This window comes from Notamacropus eugenii, chromosome 3 (genome assembly GCF_028372415.1).
Source record: "Notamacropus eugenii isolate mMacEug1 chromosome 3, mMacEug1.pri_v2, whole genome shotgun sequence".
Lineage (NCBI taxonomy): Eukaryota > Metazoa > Chordata > Mammalia > Diprotodontia > Macropodidae > Notamacropus > Notamacropus eugenii.
Window position 1 is genome coordinate 42,729,118 of NC_092874.1, and position 25,686 is coordinate 42,754,803.

General features: G+C 43.0%; 1 protein-coding gene across 4 annotated transcripts in view; it reads right to left on the reverse strand.

The window, feature by feature from the left end:
- The window catches only part of LARS2 (leucyl-tRNA synthetase 2, mitochondrial), a 165,041-nt gene that overhangs the window by 5,105 nt on the left and 134,250 nt on the right, over nucleotides 1–25,686 (reverse strand). For 3 of the 4 annotated variants that reach the window (XM_072651392.1, XM_072651394.1, XM_072651391.1), the window contains 7 exons: nucleotides 22,296–22,396; nucleotides 20,624–20,806; nucleotides 19,508–19,677; nucleotides 15,654–15,731; nucleotides 14,318–14,429; nucleotides 2,556–2,683; nucleotides 866–958 (listed from right to left, as the gene is read on the reverse strand). In XM_072651392.1, the coding sequence (XP_072507493.1) occupies nucleotides 866–958; nucleotides 2,556–2,683; nucleotides 14,318–14,429; nucleotides 15,654–15,731; nucleotides 19,508–19,677; nucleotides 20,624–20,806; nucleotides 22,296–22,396 (865 nt within the window). The remainder of the gene's footprint in view (nucleotides 1–865; nucleotides 959–2,555; nucleotides 2,684–14,317; nucleotides 14,430–15,653; nucleotides 15,732–19,507; nucleotides 19,678–20,623; nucleotides 20,807–22,295; nucleotides 22,397–25,686) is intronic. The other variant, XM_072651393.1, reaches the window with a different exon arrangement.

A 25,686-nucleotide genomic window follows, 5' to 3' on the forward strand; every position in this document is an offset into this window, starting at 1 on the left:
TTTAAAAAAAAAGGCATCAAGAAAAATTGAGGAAGGCCCGAATATACTGACCATAAGCAAAGTTCATGTGTCTCACTCATGTGCCTTAGGTCTCACAGGCACCAGGGCTTTTGTTCTTATTTTCCAGGGCAAAATGAAAAGGATTAAAAGACTAGAGTTCATGCCAATAACATGTAATTCTACATGAACATTTATTAGGTCCCAAGTGTGTGCAAAGGACCTGGCCAGATTCCTGACTTACTGGTATGAAGGTAGCCAAGAATCTGATAGCTGAATTCTTCAGCACTAGGTCTGGCCTTCAGGGAGCACAAGGGAGAAAGCAGAAGTTTCAGGTACAATTTCTAACAATCTTCCTCCCCATCTTGATCACCTACACACAAACCATGCTAGTTTGCTAAGGTCCTCGGTGCCCACTCATCTGACCTGCTCAGCTCCTTCTGTAAGGGCCCAGTCAATGTATTTGGCTTGGCTAGTCACCCCTCCCACCCAACATCATGCCAAAGGCACGCTTCATCTCAATGGAAGAATATAGCCTTTCATAGTTCTGTCTGATGTCTCAGAGGCTATTCTGTGGTGCTGCAGAAATTCCTAGGCCTGAGGGTTTCTCATGGGAAAGCACCCACCAGGCACTAACCACTCCTGCTGATGCCTCAGTTTAAGTCTGGACAGACAGTCCTGGAATATGCCATTAAGGAAGGGACAACAGGAAGGGAAGAGGATAGAGCAGCCAAGGGTGGAGAAGCTGCAGTTAGAAACAGAGCAGCTGTGAAGGAGCGTGGTCTCCTGGTATAAACATTTTCTTTGCAAATATTGATTTTTCTGCTGAGACCACTGTTGACACAGATGGAGAAGGGCTGAACTCTACCTGGCTTGCAGCCTCTGGGTGGTCAGATTTCTTAGTCTCACTCGGCAAGTGAACACACTTCTCGCCTGTGCTTGTATCCACAATTCCTGGCACCTAAAAAGTGCTGAATAATAAGGGCTCATTGATTGGATTTCCCCATTACCCAAATAGGCAGATTTTGTGTCCCAAGCCAACTTTTCAAGGCCACCTTAAAGCAATCCCATCCTCCAGCCCCCACTTTCCACATCAGAGATTTTAGTGCAGAGGGCAAAATTCTCTTGTTTGGAAAGGAATGCTAAGCCCATGAGATAGTGCCATTGTAGAAATATTCTGAAAGCTGTCAAGTATTTAGTGCTACAAAAATCATCATGACTGAAGCTTTCAGTATCCAGCTAGGTCTGGATGACCTGTTGGAATAGGGCAAAGAAAGGGAGGGCTGGGAGTGGGAGGGAGGAGGCTCAAATCTAGGGAGTCTAGAAACCCTTGGGTCAGTCATGAGATTCAGGGTCTTCAAGGATCAAGCCTTTTATGAAAGTCTGAAATGAGAGGTCAAATAGAGTAGATGGACATCATCTCTCATTCTTTCTCTTGTTTTCCTTCTGGGAGAAGGAGATGTAGACCAGATCCTCCTTCCTCTACAACCTCCACACTTCACATAGAAGCAGTCTGCCCATCAGCAGGTATTTACTAAGTGTTAATTATGATCTGGGCACTGTGTTATATGCTGGGGATTCAAAGGAAGGCAAAAACACTGTGTCTTCCCTCAAGGAACGCACATTCTACTGCAGGAGACAGTATACAGGTAACTGCACAAACAAGATCTAAACAGAGTATAGAAAGTAATGTCAGAGGGGAAGTGCCATCTCATCGTGTGAGATTGGGAGGCAGCAATGTGAAATGAGGAAGGGGGAGAAGAGGGAACTCTCAGAAAAGAGGCTCCATTTCTTCAGCCAAGTATGAGGTGAGGTCCTCAGGGAGAGGGGGAGAGGCTTGAGGAGGCACAAGATCTGCAACAGCTGCTGTGGAGAGCATGAGAGTGAATGTGTTAGGGGAGTGTTAAAACAGTGAAGGCCCAAAGCAGAACACAGAACATAACTTGGTAGTGGGCCCAACTGACATGGCTTCATGATTATCTGTCATATGGATCACCTTTCTCACCTGAAGCAAAGAAGAATCTGTTCTATTTTATATCCTTCAAATAACCAAAGTAAGTTTTACAGAAGCTTTGGAGGAATGCATTTCCCAGCACGTAACCACCACCCATATACTTTGTCTATGGAAACCAGTTCAGTTGGGGATGCCAGGACAGCCATGTGGGGATTTCTGTTGAGTTGGGCTGAGAAGAGAAGGAACAGATTAGAGATTTCTAACCACAAGAGGTTCCCTTTTCCAGTTCCCAATCCCTTGTTCATCACTGAGATTATATAGAAGATGCTGGCATGTGGTCACCTGGTAGAATCAGTGTATACTCTCTGAACAGGGTGAGATGGATACAGGCCCATTACTTACATATGGTTCAGACCAGATTTCCTAACTACTATTTGACCAAGGGTTGAGTTGGAAGGAGAAAGTTTCCTTAGGAGAGAGCCCTAAAACCTAGCAAAGTGCACACAATTAATGAGGAACCTTTGGACTGAGCAGCCACATGGGCTAGTAATGGGCTGAGCCATCTGGGGGCCACCAGTCAACAACAGGGAAGAAGATCCTTTACCAAAATCGCCATCTCCACCATGTCAGGCTGCTGCTTGGGTTTGGGATCCGCCACAGGCCAAGACTGGCGCAAGACGCTGGCGTCCCAGTCATAATGAGTGCACAGCTTATGCTTCACATGGGCCAGACCTGCATCAACAAGGAGACAGATTCATTAGTCTACAATACAATGCACAATAAAAAATAAACAAAAGGTTTATCACCTCTGGCAATGTAAAAAGCACTTTGCTATGAGGCAGCTTAATTTAACACTGGTCAGAGGAATGTTCTGGGGAGGTAGTATCATGGTTTTTGATAGCACATTAAGTCATACAAACAGAGGTCCAATGTGGACTTTCACTCAGCACTGAAATTTAGTTTCCAGTTTTAAGTTACAGACAGTAATTTTTTTTTTGCAAGCTACAATTTCTGTGGCACCAGAATGTTTTATCACAAGAGACTCATAAAAGAAGATAAGGCTCACAATTTTAATATAATTCTTACTAGGAAGTATTGTTGGAGGAAGCAAGGCCCTAGCGCTTGTGAGCAGGCCACAGTGTAAAAAGCCCTCTCATCTTCACTCATTTCTTGCCCACAATTATTGCACTTGTTGACTTAGGAAGTCTTGAGTCAACTCTTGTTGCATTTAATCAACAGCAGGCTAAGTTTGGTACCCATTTCAGATGCCAATTACATATTGGTTTAACTTTCTCTTAGGATCTCTTATGACCAAGCAGACCCCACTGTCCTATTTTTGAATCTAAATTAACTCGTTTCTTTAACTCAGCATAAGTCAAATAGTAGAGGGGTAAGAGGAATGAAGTCATTCTGCAAGCGCTTGTGATCATAGCGTGATTTCGGCCCCGAAGGAATAAGCTTGCTCTGTATCTCTCAGTAGACTGTATCAAAGAAACATTCCCAATTACATAAGCATATGCATTTACAGGAGAATTACAAAAATTAATCAGTCAAATAATACTACAAAAATGCATAGGGGGCACAGTGGATTGAGTGTGAGACCTGGAGCCAGGAAGACCAGAGTTCAAATCTAGCCCAAGACATTTACTAGCTGTGTGACTCTGGACAGGTCACTTACTTTCCCTCTGCCTCACTTCCCTCATCTGTAAAATGATAAAAATAATAAAAGCACCTCCTCCAGGGCTGTCGTGTACACCAAATGATATAATAAGTGTAAAGCACTTAGCTCAGTGCCTGGCACATAGTGGGTGTTAGATAAATGTTAATTATTTTGTGATTGTTCAGCTGCTTTTCTGCCCATTTTCTAAGCACACAAAGGAGAGAAGCAAACCTGTACAAGATACCAGCACAGCCAATAAAAAAATGCACACTGCATGAAAGCCATAAAAGCAGGCCTTCTCAGTCCAAGCTTCTACAGTCAGCAAGGAGCAAGGGGAAGGAAAGCATTTTTCTGGATGCATCTCTAATCAGTGCCACGATAGCACAACAGAAAAAGCAAGCACTGCCCGAGGAGATCTAGACATGATACAATGATAAAAATGAACACAGAAACGGGTGTGTTTTCAATCCAAACAACACGGCACCAAGCGAAGCCAATTTAAGATTAGCTCTCAGCTCTTTGGGGTGGGTCACAGCTTTGGTGTCGGATGGCTGGGTTTTCTCTGCCCAGCCTGTCGATGCTTCCACATTTACCTGCATCTTCATTACAGAAGGGAGGGCTGGGAAAGGAAAATACATTTCAGTTGATTTTTGGTGGGGAGAGTTTAAGCTCTGGAGAAGAGCACTGAGAATTTTAGTGAGCTAAGCCATGCCTGAGTATGTTCAGGCAGATAATCCAGATATATCTTCATTGTGAATGAATGAAAATGCCAACGAACAAACAGGCTTCTAAAAAAGAAATCACCGACACACCCAGTCAGTCAGTACTACCAGCAAAGCTTTAACCATTGAACTCTGAACAAATAAGTCAAATGAGCTCAGAGGATTCCTGCAGGAGGGCAACAGAAATTGGGTTCTTATATCTTGTCTGGCCAAAGAGTCTGGGGGAGGAAGTAGAGATGAGTTACTGACTCTGTAAGAAGGATCTGAGACCCAAATGATGCCACAAGTGCTTTGGTGCCCATGGACTTCCAAAGGACCTCCATGATTCCGGGCAACTTGGCCTCCAATGGTGGCCCATGAAAATATTCTCTCTCCAGTAGATGTGTTCTCTGATCAAAACAGGAGGAGGTGATTTCTTGGCTTCTCACGAGAGAATGTTGTTCCCAGCTCTTCCACAACTCCATGATGGGCTTTACTATTGGAAAATTAATTTCTTTTTGGCTTACTGGATGTAGTTTGAGTGGAAAGAATCCTTCCATGTCTGCATATCTACTGAGCAGGACATAGCAAAGGGGAAAGAATTCTGAATATAAAGAGATACCTTAGGCAGATCCTTCTAAGAGTTAACAGAAAAATTCTGGAAGCCCAGCTTCCAAGTAGAAAGTAGACCTTTGGGTCTTAAATGGACATGTTCTATTTGGCAGTAAGGAACAAGCTGATTTTTATCTCCTCCCTGCTCCTGTCATTTACATGTCCAATGAGTACTCTTCTGTTGATCAGAACAGACATGACAGGGGCCAAGAATGGTGCCTCCATTGGCATGTGGGGGTAAGGCTGCTGCCTCCAGGAGGGGTTGTCTCTGTCTTTCTTAGAGAAGTGAGTCAAGGGCAGTGCTCCTCCAGCTCCTTCTGTCCCCTGCTAGGCAAGGTGGCATGCTACTATTTTTTTTTGAGGCAATCAAGTGACTTGCCCAGGGTCACACTGCTAAGTGTCTGAGGCCAAATATGAACTCAGATCTTCCTGACTCCAAGTCCAGTGTTCCATCCACTGAGCCACTTAGCTGCCCCCATGGCATGCTACTTTTTAAAGGCTGTTGTATACCACATGTGGGAGGGGCCCAGGCAGAGAAGCACTGATAGGGGAGATACAGCACACTAACAACTCACAGCCACATAGAGCTTGGGAGTTTATGAAGCAGGTTCCTTCCATGAACACTATGTGACAAGTAGGGAAATCTTCCCTGTCACCACTTTGCATACAAGCAAACTGAGGCTCAGAGCGAGTGAAATGACTTTCCCAGGGTTCCATAGCCAGTGGAGTAACTTGGACTTGACCCTGGATCTTCTGAGTTTAGAGCCAGGGCTCTGTCCTATGTTTAAGGACTGTACAAAACCTGAACCATCGATGAAATCACCTTGCAATAAAATCTATGGGGCACATAGGTAATATCATACGAAGGCATCAAGAAGAAATGCCATTCATCTCTGAGTATAAGATGTACACAAATACTCAGTTTTCTTCACATCTTTGCTGATTATGGTAAAATAAATGGCATCTCAGCAGGTAAGAGACTCAGACTCAGAGTCAGAAGGGCCTTTAGATGTCATCTATTCTGACCCACATCTGAGCCAGAAGGCCCACGGCCACAGCGACCAACGAACAGCCAGTCTCTGTCTGTGGTCCCAAAGCAAACCCGCTGTATTTCCAGACTAGGCACTCCTTCATTAAGGGGTCCAAATGAGTTTGCAATATGACATCACTTCACTTTGTCTACGCAACTGTACAAAAGCTGACATTGCAGAAATCTCAGAAAGCCCTAAGCCCACCTGAAGCAAGATGGTCCAGAGGATGGAGAACTGGCTTGGGAGCTGGCAGCTTCTGGGGTCAGGTCGGGCCCCTGACTCACCTGGGCCAGGCCCCTGACCGCTCCGAGATCAGAAGACTCTAACTCAAAATTTCAGAGAAGGGGTGTACCTATGTCAGAAGAATATGTCTCCTCATCTCAGACTTCTCTAGACCAACAACATGACAGGTCTAGTCTAGTCTCTGCCTCTATTCTAAAACTACAGTTTAGCAGATGAGAAATGCAACTCCCATTCTGATTCTTTCATGCCGAGATTCAGACTCCAAAGATGAGTAATTTTTATCAGCAACAACATTCTTTTCACCAAGAATATAACCCTCTCCATGCCACCCTAGTAGTGAGTTCTCATGAATTGTGATGACTGAAAAAATGCACTTCCCAAGAGCCACACTTGGCTAGGCGTGGTGACAGACGACAGTTAAGTCAAGCCCAGGAGCATTTACTAAGACCTATAATGTGCCAGGCATGGGGCTAAGCATTGGGTATGCAAAGAAAGGCAAAAACAGTTCATGCTCTCAAGGAGCTTACAGGGCTAGGGGACAGACAACAGGCAAACAACTGTGCACAAACAAAACAGACAGGGTAAACTGGAGGCAGTTAGTCCATCACCGGGATGAGTACTCCCACAAAGTCCTTCTAGTTTGGTAGGTCCTGCATAGTTAGGGCTCAGCATGTATTGGTCTTGAGAGCCTAGGGTCATTGGATTTTTAAGAAAGGGAAATTTTAACAGATGGAAGATTTAGAAAACAAACTAAAATTACTTAAGTTCTAGCAAAGTGGTCAATCTTAGAGCTTTACAGAAGGGGACACAAAATATAAAATCATCTACCACAGTTGGTTAGAGATTAATTTTGAAAATAAGTAAAAAGTTTTAGGAAGTCATATATCTCAAAGTAGTTAAGCTTCTTTAGAGGAAGGACTTGTCTTGGATATTTCTGATTTCTTAAAATGTGTAATGTATCTTGCAAGAAACATTTGAGTGCCTACTATGTGCAAGGCATTGGACATATGAAGTTAAAAATGGCATGGTTCCCACTTTTATGGAGCTCTCACCATAAAAAAAAAAAGACATGAGCTCAAGTAAACAAAACAAAAAGATCATGGTAAGTACATAGGAGAGGTACAAACAAAACTCTATTTAAGGTCTGAGGAGGGAACGAACATTTCTGAATGTTTTTTTGAGAGGGAAGATAATCAGACAAAGCCTAGTAGAGATTTCCTTGAAAGAAAGCTTTATAGCATTCCTTTACAAGCATGCGTATTATCTAGTCTCTGAAAGAGCTCTGACATATAAAAAGACTAATACAAATGCAAAGTCCTTAATAGTTATTAAGGCACAGGGCAAATGCTACCCTGTGTATGGTGTTCAGTGTATGCTGATGAAGTCACTCTTACGTCCCAGACACAGGGCTCAGAAGATGCGGGGCCTTGTTTACTGGATTTATTAGGTACCAGAAGGTAACTCAAGGTAAGCAGAACACTTCAGCCTGGGATACTGTATGATCTGCCAGACGCCAGCACACCCACCCCTCTGCCTTTAAAGTACACTCTCCAATGATCTTGATTCTAGAGTCTAAAAATCACAGCTGTGGACCCATTGCCTCAGGTCTAAAGGGGCTTCAGATGAGTAGACATACACAGAGTATACATACATGTACATACACATACAGACATAAATGTATACATGTATACATATACTTTTACATAAATATATTTATAAAGGCAATGGTTGATTCAAAGTGGAGATTAACTTAATCTAAACAGTGTCTAAATGACATAGAATTCACAGAGAAGCAAGCAATCCACAAGTATTTACTGAATGAACTGCACGATCAAATACCCTGTAACATCAGGACGAGGGTTTTAGTCTTCTTGATTTGACTGTTTCTAATGGTAACTTTTGACAATGTCCTTTATGTGGGCTTCCCCTGGCTCCTCTTTGTACAGCCTTCCATGGCAACCAGTAAGAAGAGGGGAAAGCAGCGTCTCTCCCTCTGAAGCTTCCTTAAGCAAACGTCTTACATTCCTGCCTGGATGGGAAAATGCTCTCTTTGGATAAACAAGGAACCTCTCACAATTTAGTGAGAGTATCTACATGCTCCGGAGATGCTGGGTTTCAGGAAGGAAACAGATTTCCTCATCCTGTTACTGTTTACAGACTGCCCAGATCAGTTCCATGAACGCTTCCCTCACCAAAGGGCAGCATTAACTCTTGAAGCATCTCGTGTCATTTCGTAGTGGTTCCTGTGCTTTACAATACTGATTGGATCATGAATTCTGTTTTATTCACCTTACTCTATGTTCTAATGCTCACTGGAAATCGTCTTTGGGAGTTAATCTTTAATTCTGTTTGTTAGCAAGGAAGGAGTACCTCTCTTACGAAGTTTACTTTTTCCTAAGGAGATTGGGGAAATAATTTCTGAGTTCTCTATCCTATGCTGCCTTGTTCCCTTTCTAGCCATTCTCAGATTATTTTTGCTAGCACAGAAGCACATTAAAAGCTGTTTTCTTAATACACAAAATGCAAAATAAAAAAGGCTAAGTGACTCTGCATAATGACTGACAGACGGTGCAGTGACTGCAGCCTTCTCTACCACCCATCTTGAAAATAAAAGATGATGCTACTTGGCAGGAGCAATTCCTTAGCGTGATTAAAAACCCCAACAGCAACCCAACCACAAAATAGATCCACATTTTAACTCAAAAACTCACCACTGCTTTTGACATTTAAAAGCTGATGGCTATAACTGTGCCATGACTGGCTGTGACTTTGTAGAAGCTGAAGTGGCGATGACAATGAAGGCACAGTCATTGCACTGGAGAGGATGGCTCTTGGAAAATGATAAGGGAAAACAACAGAGATGTGGCTGAAAGGGCCCAGTGCCAGGAAAGGCAGGATAGCACAGTGGGGAGAACACTCAGGGTTCAGATTCAGCCTCTGATAGTTCCTTGTTGTGTGACTTCGGACGAGCCATGTAAGCTCCCTAAGCCTCAGTTTCCTCATCTGTGAAATGACAGGGCTGGGCCAGGTTGACTCTGAGGTCCCTCTTTCACATGCTTGGAGCACTCTCCCTTTTCACCTTCACCTCCAGGCAGAAATGTCTGCTGGTTGGTGCGCAAAGTAGACTTTGAAAAGCATCCCCCTACATCCCATCCTTCCCCACTCTGAAAGAAAGTTTAAAATGGAATTCAACTCAGTTTATCATTAAAAAAGCAAGCCACCGAGTCTGCTTGAGAAGATGGAAAATAATAGAATTTACCCCATATTTTCAAACATATATGTTCAAGAACATACTTTACCTCAAAAACACAGGAGAAGTTCCTATGTGTACAAAGATATTTATAGCAGCTCCTTTGGTGAACGTAAAGAACTGGGTTGACTATCAACTGGGGAACAGCAGAGTAAATGATAAAATATGGATGTAATGGGACACTATAAAAAAGGACAAAGGGAACAATTCTGAGGAAAGACTGCAGAGAGGAGGGAGCAAAACCAGGAGAACAATGCATACAATAACATAGTAAAGATGAACATCTCTGAAAGAACTCTAAATCAACATGGTGAGTGGCCATGATTCCAGAGAACTGCTGGTGAAGGATATCAACCTCCTGACAGAGGAGATGGACTCAAGACACAGAACGAGATACACATTTTTGGACATGGCCAATGTTGGAATTTGCTTTGCTTCATACAGCGCATTTGTTACAAGGGTTTTCTTTCTTTTTTCCAGTAGGATGAGGGGATGGGAGGGAGAAAAAAATAAATGCTTGTTAACAATTTTTTTTTAAAAGAACACACTTCTTAAGTGTCTACCTTTCTAAGGTGTTTCATTTTCACATCACAGAAGTAATGAGGGAAGTAAAAATGATCAAAACCCAGAACACAGAAGACCAGCCCTAGGGGAATATCCAAGTGTCTCCTTTTCTTTCGGCCCTCAGTGAAGACTTTGTTCAAACAGTAAATGGTTTCCTACGAGAGCACAATAATTGCTACTCAGAATATTGAAATGACAGCAAATGGGGTGTATGGCTTACCTCAGAAAGACAGAAGAGAGAAAGCTGCCATCTGTGCAGAGAGTGATTTTATAATGGTCAGCAGGGTTTCTTGTGTCACAAGCAGAGAAGGGGTGCATTCTGGTCCCTGTTGTACCTTGGGACCAGAAGGTCCAGTCTGTGACCATATGAACTGCACAAGGATCAAAGCCCTCTTCTTCTCTTGCCCAAGGAGACAATGGAAAGCTATAGCACAGGAGTGGGGAGGGCCGTAGACTATCCTATGTAATAAGGTTTCAGGATATGTTTAAATGATTGATTATGTTCAAAGGACTTTTGTTTTTGCTAGTGTCTTTAACCCCAGCACAGAGCACAGTGCCTGGTACACAGTAAGCACTTAATAGGTGCTCTCTCTCTCTTTTACTTGTTTTTTGTATCTCCAGTGCTTAGCACAGTGCCTAGTATACAGTAATCACTTAATAAAGGTTTGCTGCTTGATTGATACTAACTTTTGGTCAGTTACCTTTTTAGTTGCCAAAAGATGAATGAGAAAAGCTTAGACATTTGAGTGATATAATAATAAATGAAATTAAGCAGACAAGGAGGAAGTTTGCTATGTCTAAAAAAGACAAATGAAGAGCAGGCTGGATGGATTAGTGACATTCGGGCGGCTGGAATCCTCCTTCTCTGCACACCAGGCAGCGTTTGTGTGCTCAGAAATCTCCATTTGAAAAGATCCTTGTGGGTCAGGGCGGCCCTAGACAGCTACTCAGGAATCTCAGCAGCCTAGAGATTCCATGCTATCCAAACACAAAGGCAAGAAGGAAGTCCAGTGTAGCTCAATATGTACAGAATTGCTAGGCTGCATTCTCATGTAAAGAAAAAAGAACAAGTCTTCTAGCCTTCTCAGGAACAACAAGGCACATGGGCGGCCTCCAGTGTAAGCAGAGGTGGCACAGAGGTGGCAGCCAAAGACAGAACAGCACAGGCTACGCCCAGTGTTCACGAGCGAATGATTCAGGAGCCCACAGACACATGGCCCTTTGACAATGGGTGATCACAACAGATACAGGGTGCCATATTCAAGACTCAAGGCGGTCTCACTGATCTTTCAATATTGGGTTTGTAACCCATGCCAAACGAAGGATTAACGAAGAATAGTCGGCTAAATGAGAGCTAGTCCGAAACACTATTTCCAGGGTTTATTTTCACGTTTGAAGCAAGGGTCCCAGACGGGAGAGTCTTGTTTCTTGGATTAAGAAAAAAATCCATTGGCTCGATGTGGGTTCACCTCTCACCTTTGACTCTTACCAGCCGCGACCTTTTCTCAGACTGTTTCTTTATCTTTAAAACAGGGAGAACAACGGCGATAGGAACGTCGGAAGGCTGCTGAGAGGCTCAGAGGAGATGATGTACATAAAACCCTTTGCAAGCTTTATGGCACTGCATGATTTATAACATACAAAAGTCATTGCTATCCAACATTTGGATGTTGTTTGGTTGTCTCAGTCCTGTCTGACTCTTCATGAGCCCATTTGGGATTTTCCTGGCAAAGACTCTGGAATAATTTGCCATTTCCTTCCCCAGCTCATTTTACAGATGAGGAAACTGAGGCAAACAGGGTTAAGTGACTTACCCAGGGTCACACAGCTAGTAAATGTCTGAGGCAGGATTCGAACTGAGGCATTCCTGATGCAAAGTTCTGCACACTACCCACCACGTCACTTGGCTACCCCAAACCTTCAGCTAGAGATTGGAAGTGCTGATTGCTTCAGATTAAACTGTACTAGCAGTGTTCCGATCTGATTGTCAGGGCATGGCTGAGAAAGGCTTGGCTTCCAAACATGTGACGTTTTGGTATCTCTTCCTTCAGACCGATGAAAGGTTTTCTGCTCCTTTACCCAGAAATACCAACAGACTTCTCCCTTGTTTTGTCTTATTTTTTCAGTGTCTCTGTTCAGTCTTTGAAAAGATTTTCACAGTGGGCCTTGACTCACTTATTTTTCCTATGGGATCAGTCACTGAAAGTCCCTGAAAGAGTTGGATTATCATCCCCCTTGGGGAGGAGGTAGCTGGGAAGGGCCTATGACAGCTCCTTTTCATCAGACTTCCTCCAACAAGTGAGGCTTCTCAGTCTGCTTTTCTTTCTTTTTTCTTTGCAAGGCAATCAGGGTTAAGTGACTTGCCCAGGGTCACACAACTAGTAAGTGTCAAGTGTCTGAGGCTGGATTTAAACTCAGATCCTCCAAACTCCAGGGTTGCTGCTCTAGACACTGTACCACCTCAACATGCCCTTGCTTTTTCTTCAAGAGTATTTCAACCTCCTTCTAAAACCATCAGATGATCTCTACTTATCAAATGGCTTAGAGACATAGGTCAAGCAATGGTACGATGGAATTCTATTAGGAAACCAAATCACCTCCTTAGGTTACATTTTTATCTCTACATCTTGGGCTACTGCTGAGAAAATATTAAGTTCACAATCTCTCCTTAGTGTGACAAGGTTCAAAAGTCAGCAAGGACTATAGGTTTAAAAAATGGCATTTATTCCCAAATTGCTAAAACCCTGTGTTTTTGAAGTGACTCTCTAAAATGGACTGGATTATTATGTGCACTGTCATTTACAAATCAAGAGAATTTTACTTTTTTCCGACAAAGGAAGATTATGAAAATATTGAACCTTTAAAAAATAGTCCTATTATCAAATTTCTTTTTAAATAGATAGGAAAATGCTGTCAATAGCTAAGGAAAGGTTTCAGTCAATAAAGAACTGATCCAGTGCCTATCACACACATGACAAAAATGAACCGTCTGTAATTTCGGTAAGCGTCCATTCTGCAGCAGGAGGTAACATGAACATGTGCGAATACAGGCAAAATCTGCACAGAATCAGTACACGGTAACTGGGGGAGGGGTGGTACTAGCAGCCCTTTGTGCAGCCAGTGGGTGACACATGAGCTGAGGTCTGGAAGAAGCAAGGGGACTGAAGAGGCAGGGGAGAGGAAGGGCTGTGTTTCAGGTCTGGGGGATGGCCCAAGCAAAGGCAGAGGGATAGAGTGTGGAAGGGCAGGTGTCAGAGGTAGTGGAGGATTCCAGTTCCTGCCTCAGATACTTTCTGGCAGGTCACTGAGCCTCCCATAGCCTCAGTCTTCTCATCCAAAAGGAGCAAGTGGGACTCTGCCCATTAGGCTCCCTTCCCAGTTCTAAATCTACGATTCTATCCCAAGGATAGAAAACCAGATTGGGACCAGGGGCAAAAGGCTTGACAAGCCAATCAGTGGAGTGGATGTGGGGTGAGTGACAGATCTTCTGAGGAGGGTGACTGGATGACTAGAAGGGGGGTGGTGCCCCCTAGACAGAAAAGGAAAAATTCAGGGAAGAGATAAGGAGTTTTGTTTTGGAGAGGCTGAGTTTGAGTTGTCAACAGGACATTCAGGTGAAGTCGTCCACAAGGCAGGTTTGCCAAACTGGACTGGAGCTCAGGAGAGAGCCTGGGGCGGAACAGAAAGCTCCAGGGGTCACTCGGAACCCAGGGGGTCAAGTGTCAATCTTGCCTAGAAAAGTCAGGTCTTCCTCTATAAAACTAGGACCGGGCATCCCATGAAGAAGCTGGCATGAAAGCACTTTGGGACTGCTTGTAGCACAACTGCTCAGCAGGGGCAATTATAAATGATTAGCATCTCACTCCTATGACTTATCACGTATTCTTATTTAATTTGAATAGTGGGGAGGAGGGCTTTGCAGGGCTCAGCCATCAATGAACGAGGCAATATCTGGCTAGTTACTTCCCTTCTGCTGCCCCCTTTCTCTAGCTGAAGAGGCGGATTACCCACTGGCCTTTCCTCTTAAAACAATAATAGAGGGATTGCGTGCTCTGAGAAACACTTTTGTCACATGCTACTCTACCTGCCCTCCCAATGGGACCCTGGTACCCACTTGGCAGGGGCTGCTGTAGCTCTGAAGCCAGATGATGTTGGGGGGAATGAGGTCCCTTGGGATGTGAGAAAGGCATCCCACTGAATCTTACTGCTAAGCTCTACTTTTACAACTTAAAACGACTGCCCATGAGGAGTAAAAATGACCTGCCATTTTGGGATTTTTATTAATAACATGAATGTATCAAGTACCTGCCCAGAGCTCTGAGGTTATGTGAGGGGCCAGCGGTGAAGCCATTATGCAGACGGTGGCCAATGCATCCTCGAATTCTGGACTATGTAGGATGACTTTTTGAGAAGCTTGCTAAGGGAGAGAAAGAAAAAAATGATAATAATATCCCCAAGGCATAGAAGCTTAAGGATATACTCTACAGTGACATAGGGATAATGAGTTAAAAATTCAGCCTTCCATCTTTTCCCACTGTATACAAATCTCTGTCCCTCTATCATGTGTCCCTTAGAGAACACCTCTTAGGCATTCTCAGACGGACACCCTGCAACTCCTCAGGGCCTGCTACCAAAAGCAAGGGCAGAAACAAACAGACCACTCAACTCTCCCTGATATCATCTGCTCATTTCGGAAATAGTCAGATTCACACCTGATGCATAACACTGGGAGCAGAGAGAGAGAAATGAGAACGCAGGAGTGGGCCAGGATGCAGTGCAGGCCATATAGGGGAGGGGCAGCCAGGAAGAGAGAGAGATGGGAGATGCCGATATGGTACAAGGGAGGGGCAGTGCTTGCGGGTTATGGGTTACACCCAGCTCAGCAGTTCTCTAAGTGACCCACTTAGGGTGCTTCCCTGAGGGAGATCTCCCTTGGGATTAAAATAATTAGGATACTTTGGAAGTTGTATTAAGCACAATGTGTTATTTTGTATGTAAAAGGTGAAAAGAGAGCTACATTGCCTAGGCTATTCCATTGTGTGAAGTGCAGAGGGGATTCTGACGGAGGCTGTGGAGAGAAATGGCAATTTTACTGAGAACTGTGAAGGAACACTGAGGCTCAGTGCTACAAAGGCTGATTTCGGAGATGGAATCTCTTTGATCCAGTCAAAGTCTAAAAACATGGAGTGTCAGTGAGGACAGCTAACACTGTGACGCTACACAAATCATGCGCCCCTCCCCCCAACTCCAGTTCAATTTCCTTATTTGTAAAATGAAAAGGTTGGATTAAGGATTCTTCCAACCTAAAAAATGTTCAATTCCATGACCAAGTTGAGATTTTATGCATGCATATGTATATATGTGTGTGTGTGTGTGTGTATATATGATACATATGTATGCATACACGTATATACACACATACACACATCTTTAAAAGCTAGAAATTTGTTATTTTTATAAATTTGCTTCTTAGTGATTCAACAATATAGTTAATTCTAATTCTGTTTCAGTATTTTTTCATCATTTCTCTTCTCTTTTCACACTAAAAGCATCCAGAGTTTGATATGTTACACATGGTTGGCTGGACAGTGGATACTCGCTGCATCTGCTGTGAGCAAGTTAGAAAAGTCAGAACACTTACCGAGAGTGCGTTACTGAGTCCCATCAGGTGGGAAACCACAGAATTCAGTAAGAAATCTTCTGTGAAATGGGTAGTTACCTAGAGGTGAAAGGTATCCACTTTTATTAAAATGACTTTTTATGTCCTAACAGAATTCTTTATTTCACAAGATTTGAAAGATCTCAGATCACTGTGTGTGCTCCCTTCCACGGACATGGATTTCAAACTCTTTACAGAACTTCTGATTATCCAAAAAGGTTAAATTAGAGGAATGTCATCTTTGATGATATTAATCAACGTTATGATTATCTAAGCAACAATTAGTCATTTCCTGGCCTGTCCTACCCTCTCCTACACCCAATCTGATTCCTTGCATATCTCTGTGCTTGGAAACCACTGCCTTCCTTCAAGGCCCAGATGAGATGTCCTCTTCCCCACAAAGACAGAACTGATCCCTTCCCAAAGCTTCCATGCTGTTCGGAGCTCTCCTGTACTCAACCCCTTTTAACTTAGACAGTGACTGCTGACAAACATGCTAACGGTCAGTTCTCTGAAGGCAAGAACTGCATTCGTTTTCAACTTTGTCTTCCCCGGTATCTAGCATGGTGATGTGTACATAGCACTGCCTGAGCAGATCTCTGCTCAATGAATGAACACACATGACCTTGAACAGTGAACACAGAAGCTGCTAAAGAGAAAGACTGAGAGTATAAAGAAGTGTCTGTAATGGAGGCTCCAAACTCCACCTTTCCCCAGGTGTGGGGGGGAGGGGTCTACGTGTGTAATTAGCGCACCTATGAATATTTCAAGCATCAGTCATGTCATCAGGATAAGCCCCCCTTCCACTGAAATGGGTCAAACGCTTTCTGTCACAGGAGCAGTTATGTGAAAAGAAATCACGCCCCTCTTCCCTGCCCCAGGTCAGCCTGGCCAGGAGATCCCTGAATAACAGAGCATCCCCATCTATAACCAGGCCAGGGTGTCAGAGGCTGGCGTAGCAGAAACACTCTGGGGGAGGCTCTTGGTGTCTGAACACATACTCTCAGTGTCCTGATGTCATTCATATATGATGTAAGTATTCTTATATTGCTTTGACTATGTTTTGATCAGTTCTATCCTTTATTAGACTCAAACTTTCTGAAAGTAGCTTGTCCTCTACAACACTTAATATAGTGTTTCTCAGCGAACAAAGTATAGGCCAGGTACTCTTCTAGGTACAAAAATGAGACAGTTCTTGTCCTTAAGGACCTTACATTCTACTTCTAACATGGATGAAGATAAATAGAAGTAATGTCATTTAAGGAGAGAATGTGGAGAGATCATGAGAGGCCACATTGACTAGGGGACACTTAAGATGCTCTTTGGAGAAAGATAAGAATTTTGCATGAGGACGGAGTCCAGTTTGGGCACAACCTGGGTTAATGCATGGAGATGGAAGAGGGAAGGTCAAGTTAGGAGAAGAGCTAATAAGTAATCCAATTTGGCTAGAGGGTAGACTGTCTGAAGAAGAGATAATGTCAAGTATGTCTGAAAAGGCACACAAAAATCACGAACCTAAAAGACTAGTGAGCCATAACTCTCTGAACCATATTTTGGATGGCCCAAAGAAGCTGTTGAAAAAATATAATTAACAACAAAGATTGTGGTGGTCTGCTGGATGCCCCTTACTAGAAACCCTTGGTTAGATACCATTAATCTGCATGGTATAAATGACTGGCAAGAAGGCTAAAATTATTCTTTACCTAGGAAAGAAACATGGAATCAAGACAAGGAATAATAAAATTGAATGAAATATAGCTCTTTTTTTTCTGCTCACTTTTACCTTGAGCAGAAAAAATGAACATGTGACACCCTTTAAAAAATTCGAGATTGTAAAATTCACTAACATGTCACAATCCACTGAATTAAGTAATTAAAAATCCTGGAGCACAGAAAATAAATATTTAATGATAAAATAATTGCCCAAGCATCACTCAAGTTATTAAATTCATTCAATAAATTATTAAAAAAACCTTCCACTGATTATCAAAAAAAAAAAGAAACTTGAAGAAGAATAATTAAAAAAAGAGCCACCCTCGAAAACAGGGCTATTTTAGGTTAGGAAGGAGAAATGTTTCCATGTTGATACACTCATGTACTTGGGCCCATGTAAATGAAAAATTGGTTGAACTTAAAGGCTTGAATCAGCATATCTACAAACCAACTTTCATCTTTTTCCACTTAAATTTGATGACAGAGGAATTTTGGGTACGGGCTAGATGCCCAGCAAAGAAACATCTATAGAATTTTCAAGTTCTTTCTTTCAAGGATTTGTGACATTTTTTCTTAAAAGCAGCTGAATGTCATAATACTGTTAAAAAAAAAAAGCCCATCTGGTGAAAATGGTTAGAAATCTCTTTTACTGAATCTACCCTTATGTTTCTTTTTTATGTAGGAAATGGTATTATCATCTCCATGGCCAAAATGTAATAACTGGACTTTGAAGTTACTTAGCTGCAAAAGCTAGCTCTGTTACAGGACTCACAAGAGTCATGGCCCAGTGAAAAGACCCCCAGGTCTGGGGTCAGAAGGGCTGAGTTCAAGTTCCTCGCTTTCTCAGAATCTCAGTATCTTTGTCTGAAGACTGAGAAGTTTGGATGGGATGGTCACTAAGGACCCTTCCAGCCTGAGCAGGCCAGAGCTGACCATAGCTCTGGAGAGGGAAGGGATCTCAGAAGCCATCTAGGCCCAACTCCTTATTTTATGTCTGGGGAAAACGAGGTCCTGGAGTTTTCATGGGCTTGCTGAGGTTACCCAGGTAGTGCTGGAGCTGGGATAACATCTCATGATTTTGCATTATTTCAATAGTTCAAGGATTTCTGGTTTCATTGGGGTCAGTCCTCTGACTCAAAATGAAGATCACTGCCTTTCTATATTTTAACAGATTATCCTTATGAATCACTAGGTCTCCATAGTCCAATACTTGGCTACTTATCTGGTTATAAGCCTCTCAGTTGAGCTAGGTTGGTTCTTGGATCAAAAAAAAAAAACAAACTGGTCTCTAGCTGGGTGGCTACTTTAAGCCTTCATGGGTTGGGAAGATCCACCCAAGCTCATTGGGATCCAAGGACATGGCTGCCCTTGAAAACACAGGGTTGCTTCTACTCTAGGCTTAGATAACAGATAGAGACATTTTTTCAGTCAGATCTGTGATTGTACTGGTATAGGGAAGGCCTGGAGGAATAGAGAATTCTCCACCAATAGGCATCAGCAATTCTGAAACTGAGTCTCATGGAGTTGCCTGAGGGGCATGGAACAGTAAAGGAACCCTCCCAAGTCATCCAGCTAGTATGTGTTAGAAGCGGGGACTAGACCCCACCTCTTGCTGAGGCTCTGATCACTACACCACGATGCCTCTCTGAAGTATGACTTTAGTGGTGGTATTAACATAATCAGAACAGAAGTGGCAAAAGTCTACTGTTTAGGTTGGCTGCATGTTTGTTTTTGTAACAGTTAAGCTGCATTTGTCTAAATTTATAATTAAGGAAAGACAAATGTTTTAAGACCTTCTGGAGTTTCTTATTCCTCAAAGGCAACTTTAATGTTATTTTCTCCACAGGACATTCCCTCCTGATGATGCGTGTTGTGGGGACTGATTGGGGTGGGGAAGGGAAGGGGGAAAGTTTCACAAGCTGCTGCGTAAGTGCTATCGACAAGGTCTAGGCTACCACAGTAAGAAGGAACTGCAGAGAGTGGCACAAGGAGGAATCAAGAACCCTCTGAAGTCAAGGTCACTGAGGGGACCCCGAGGTCTGGGCAAGAAGACTACAGAAAGCAGACAAACGCAAACAGCAGCACCGCAGCCTGGGCCCGTGAGGGCTCTTGATTTTTCTGACCTGAGAGACGATGGTATTCTTATACTCCTCAAGCTTCCTGGCTTCCGCTTGCTCCTTGGGACTCAGCAGGTGAGGGCTGGGCACCTGTCCAGAAGCCCTGGTCTCGATGAATTTGGTTGTCACTGACCAGAGGCGCTGCTGCCATCTCAGCACCCCTGGGAGAGCATCAGCTGAGGACAGTGCCAGGAAAGGGAAAGAACAGGAGATATTTAGTTAATTAAAAAATGGGCAGAAAAAGGCATGAGGCTGCCTTCTCTTCTGCCCATTGGCTATCAGATGTGTTCCCCCCCCATCCTGTAAGGCAGGCTGTCCCTATTTCACAGAACTGAGATAGGAGGATTAAAGGCCATGGGGCTCACTCAAGACTGGGGCTAATTAGAGCAATTGGGATGATTTGTCCTTTCATTCACATACAATGCGCATTGGCCAGGGGACAAAGAGATGACAATGAGGTTCATTTTCAGCCAGCACTCAAATGTAAGAGTCCTCCTCTTTGCTTATTTACAAAGCCACAGAGACATGGATCATTAAGGGACATCAGAGATCTCTCAGCTGGCTCCCCTTGTTTTTATGGATGAAGAAAGGGAGGCTTGGAAAGTTTAAGTGAGTCATTTAGGGTCTTCCATCCTGCCATAACAATTTCTTGGGCAAGTAAGGACAGAATGAGAAGCTATTATGTAGTCTATTCAGGGACAAAACAATCCTAGGATAATTATTCCTGTGAAGTCATTTCTAATCCAAAGGACCTGGGGCGGCATGGGATGTGGGAAGGGGGTAGGGGAGGAATGGATTTCTTCTTCGGGTGATCTAGAAGCTGGCCTGGGATGACATCCCTTTGCGAGGTCCTTTAGGCTGAAGCTGAACCAGGTTTAGGGCAGATTTCTCAGGCCCCTTCTGGAAGGGAATGGACTCTTTGACCTGGAGCAGCCCTATGGCAAATGTTGAATGAAATCAGTCTATAGAGGGCTAGGGATGAGGCAGACAGCTCTTGTCCTCACTGGATACTCCTGGATGCTGGACTTTCCTCATTCTCATTACTCCTAGCTCTGTCTTGACTCCTCCATGACCCAGAGCAGACTTCCCTAAACCCACTACAAGGGTGAGCAGCAGACGTACTCTTTACATCCCACAGGAGATCCTTCTCTGGAGGGGCCGCAAAAAGGACATACAGCCGCACAGTGTCAATCCCGTACTGCTGCACCACTTCCTCAGGATCTAGTCCATTGTACTTGGATTTACTCATTTTTTCCCACGTTACTTCTAGCTTTTCTTTGGTTTTTGCATGAACAGGTTCTTCACCTAGAAAGAATTATAATATTATCTGGAATAAAGAACCTGGTCAAACCAATATATAAAAGTGATCACTGGATGTGTGACAAGCCTAACGTGTCCATTTGCAACCCTTACTATTTGTAGGATTCATATCTTAAAGCCTTTCTCAGTGTGTTATACTATAAAAAGGATTCTTTTTTAAATAAAATCCATCCCCCACCTTACTACCTCATTTTTTTCAGGAGTCACAGAGTTGCAGGGGATTAAGGGTTGAAACAAACCTTATAGAATATATAATTCACATGGCTTATTTCATGAATGAAGAAACTCGAGACCACATAGCTAGTGTATGTGTGGTAGAGGTGGAGACAATGACAAGATATAGAAGCAGAGAATGCTAGAGCTGAGAGGGACTTCAGAGATCATCCAGTCCAATCCCCTCATTTTATAGAGAAGGAAAATGGTGCCCAGAGAGAGGAAATGGTTTGTCCCAAATAAAACAAGGACAGTCATTTCAATATAAAAATATATTGTAGTCTCTTTATAATAGCAAGAAAGTAATTTCCTTTGTGTTCATTTTAAAAGCTGATTTAATATCCATTAAAATGACTAGGGAAAAGAGCAGGAAAGAATACATTAGTATTTGTCTTCTAAGTCACTGTTCTAGATTTAGGGCAAGAATTCAACCATACCCTGATCTTTCCACCTGATGTGCTGTCAATAAAAATTCCTTGAGGCAGAGAGAATGGTAAGGAATGCAGGGGAAACAGCTGGATGGGAGAGGGAGAAAGGAGAAAGTGTTTGGTCAGGGTCCTCGGGACCTAAAGGGAGTTTATGCTACAGCTTATCTGGGACCCTGTTAATTGCTTTAAAGAAGTGCTAGATTCAGATTTTCTGAGGCTCTAAGGAACATAAAGACCTGTTGGGCCCTCGAGTTCCCAGTGGCACCAGTGGGGGTACCTCTCTGTTCAGTTCTGCTGTGGCCTGGACAAAATGAGGCAACCTTTGGGCTGTCCAACACTACTTGGTGACGATGCTCTCTGGGCAGCGCTACTCATGCTGGCCAGATGCAGCTCAGGGAAACAATACAATTGTGCTAAAGCCATCCTGGTGCTATGTGATGACAAACACATCATTCCCCCAAGAACAGGGACTATTTCATTCTTTGTCTTTGTATCCATCATCCAAAGCATACAGTAGGGTCTTCTAAATGAGCATTGGTTTTGATTAAAGAGTTTCTGAACTGGAAATGCCTGTAAGGATTGAATCCAAGCCTCACCTCATAAAGAGGGAGAAGTGGTTTTAGGGAGGTTGAGTGGTCACACGATGAGACAATCTCAGGCTGGGGGATGGCAAGACCAACACATTTTTGTTGCTCTGTCAGCTTTGCTTTTGTAGCTTTTTGCTGCTTTTGTAGCTTTGTCAAGCAGCTATGACTTGCAGCACTCCTTCTTCTCTGGGCTGGCCTCAGGCTTTCTGGATGCACCTGTACCAAATGTTCCAAACTGTTTCTTACCCGTGAGATCAATTTCCTCTCTCTTCAGATACTGCCCAGATGGTAGACGGAAGGTCTGCCCTTTGATAAGGCCTTGAACCAGCAGCTTATGAAAAGGCTCTCTGAGCAAAGATAAAAGGAAAAGGAAACTGGTGTGGTGGAAGCAAACATTCAAAAAACAACAACAAAACAGGAGTGGGCTTTATGAAACAAAGACAAGACATTTCACTGATAATACCTGCAATACTCCCTCTGAAAAGCCTATAATAATCACACTTGTGATCAAAGGCGCTTCCCCCACCCCATTCCTCACTGCACAGAGGCAAAGAGAACAGGCAAATAAGCCAGGATTTATTGAGGGCTATCTTCTAGAAGCCATGGTGCTGTGGAGATTCCGACTTGGAACTTGGGTGCAAATCTTACCTCTGTTGTGACCTTCGGCAAGCTACTTCCTCAGTTTCCCCATTTGTAAAAGCAGGGGTTTAACTAGATGCCCCTCAAGTACCTTCCAAAATATATTCCTGTGTGTCCAGTCAGGGACTAGGCACTATGGAGGCCCCCCAAAACAGTTCAAAGCCATGCCTTGGCCTTAAGCAGCTCACCACCTTGCTTCCTGCCATTTTACAACCACTTCTATTAACACTATCCTTTCAAAACCAAATAAAGTATATACTTTTCCTATTATAGCTAAAATGTTAACAAGTATTCCACAACTATTTTAATTCTAATCTGAAATTAAGTATATTCTTTTGCATAGAGAGCCAATTTAGCTTTGAAATATTTCTGAATGTACTGCTTTAAATTACTTTGCAAAGAAAAGATATTCATTGAGAATATGTACATATATTATGCCTTTTAAAAAAAGACAAGCAAAGAGCTGTCAGGTTTGGATGAGATAGAACTCAATGGCCACAGTTCTGACATTCATTTGGAGGACAGTACTTTTCAACATGTAAACCCGGTTCCTTTCGTTGACTCAGGCCACTAACTAGGATGGGTTTTACTGAAAGATGCTAAAGCAATTAATCCCAAAGAGGCCCATCCTGCAGGAAATCAAATCCAAAGATAGAATCAAAGGAAATTTCATAGCCAGTTTAATAGGTGTCTCATTTTGCTTTACAATGCCACTTAATTTAGACAGGTTGTGATTAGGAACAAGTAGTGGGTCTGAATGACCTGCCAATTGTCACTGTTCATTTAATCCTCATGATGAGAAAAGAGGCAATTAAAGATGAAACTTTTTACTGGAGTATTGGGGAAAAAAAGAAAGGTGTCTTGGGGGAAGGGGAGGGTCACACGGACAGAAAGAACTTTCTTAGCATTTTCTATGCCACTCCCTCTTCAACACTGCAAACAAGTGATCCAGGCTCTCCCTGCAGACCTCTCTTCTTTTTTTTGGGTGGGTAGGTGGGAATGTGGAGTTGGGAGAAAGGAATTATAGCAGTGAGTGGAATACTAATGCAAATACATCACTCACTTGAATAATTCCTTCTGCTTGCTGCCAGACCCTCCACCTTCTGCCTCCCTCTTTCCCTCTCCCCTGGTGATGGAGTTAAAAAACAGGAAGGTATTCATCTGTGGCTGAATGACTGTTCCATTAGTGACCCCTCCTTTGCAAAAATTTCAGAAAGGGTACGTACTCCTGTGAAATAAAGAGGACTTCCCTGACAGGAGGTACCCCAAGTCCTGCCTCCCATGATGCCAAGGAGTCTTGATGGCAGAGGTTAAAGTGAATCATCCCAAACCAGATTAGCAAGGAATATGAAAACGGTCTTCAGAGACACAAGGCAGTATTTTAGCAGCAGTTTTCAGATTACAGATGCTGGGCTGTTCTGGTTTGGATTTCTGAATCAGCAAAGCCCCAAAATGATCTGAGTTGGGCTTAGATAAAAGCTCTACATAAATGTCATGAATCAATTTATTCAACAATTCAAATAGCATTCAGCAGCACTTATTAGCACTTTCCATCTTCCAGGCACTGTAGGAACAAAGACAAAACCTCACAGCCCCTTCTCAGTTTTACTGCAGGGAGAAAGCAGGTACATAGGAAATGAAGTATACAGTCATCTCTGGAGGGGAGGACACTAGCGTCTGGGGTGATTAGGACAGACTTCCTGCAGGAGAAGACATGAGTTGAGCTTTGATGGAAACCTGGGAGGCTAAGAAGTGAGGAGGGAGTGCATCTAGGTACAGGGGATGGATGGCCTGTGCAAAGGCTCAGGGACAGGGGACATGTCGGCTGGAACATATTGTGAGTGGAGGAGAGCAATGGGCAACAGGCCTAAGCTAGAGCCAGGTGATCCACAAGCACTCACTGCCTGGCAAACACAGCTAAAAACTGGGGTATTTAAAAAAAAAAAAAAGCAAAACCATCTAAGTCTCTCAATGGCTTTCATTCTAATGGGGAAGACAACACACACATAAATCCATGGAAACAAGATATGTGCGGAGTCATCTTGTGAAGGACTTTAAGATGCTTCAGATCATTAATTGTAAAGAAATGCAAATTATGTCCATCTGCTGGGGAATGGCTGAACAAGCTGTGGTATATGAAAGTAATGGAATACCATTGTGCTATAAGAAATGATAAACTGGAAGACTTCAGAAAGGCCTGGAAAGACTTATATGAACTGATGCTGAGTGAAAGGAGCAGAACCAGGAGAACTTTGTACACAGCAACAACCACAGTGTGCGAGGATTTTTTTTCTGGGAGACTTAGTGCTTCACAGCAATGCAAGGACCTAAAAAATTCCCAATGGACTCTTGAAGCAAAATGCCTTCCACATCCAGAGAAAGAACTGTGGAACTGGATTATGGAATGAAGCAGACTATTTTCTCTTGTGTTTTGTTTTGGTTTTTCTCATGGTTTCTCCCATTCATTGTAATTCTTCCATCCAACATGACTAAGGTGAAAATGTATTTAGTTAAGAATTTATGTGTAGAACCCACATAAGATTGCATGCCATCTTGGGGAGGGAGGGGAGAGGGAAGAAGGAGGGAGGGAAAGAAAATCTAAAATTTATAGAAGTGATTGTAGAAAACTGAAAACAAATCAATTAATAAAAAAACAAAAACGAAATGCAAATTGTAACATCTGAGGTTCTATTTCATACTCATCAAATTCCAAAGATGACAAGGGAGGAAAACAGTTGCTGTTTGAGAAAACAGGCACAATTATATACGTTGGTAGAGATGTGGACTGGTTCAATCATTTTGAAAAATAATTTTGGGACTGTAACCCAAAAGTCATTGAATTTCAGTCTGTATTCAAGGACAAACGAAAGGCCTCAGAGATAGAAGAGTATTTATAGCAGCATTTTTGGTAGTAGAAAAGAACTGGAAACAAAATAGCTGCCCATCAGTTGGGGAACGTCAGAACAAAATGTTGCCCTGTGAATGTAACAGAATATTT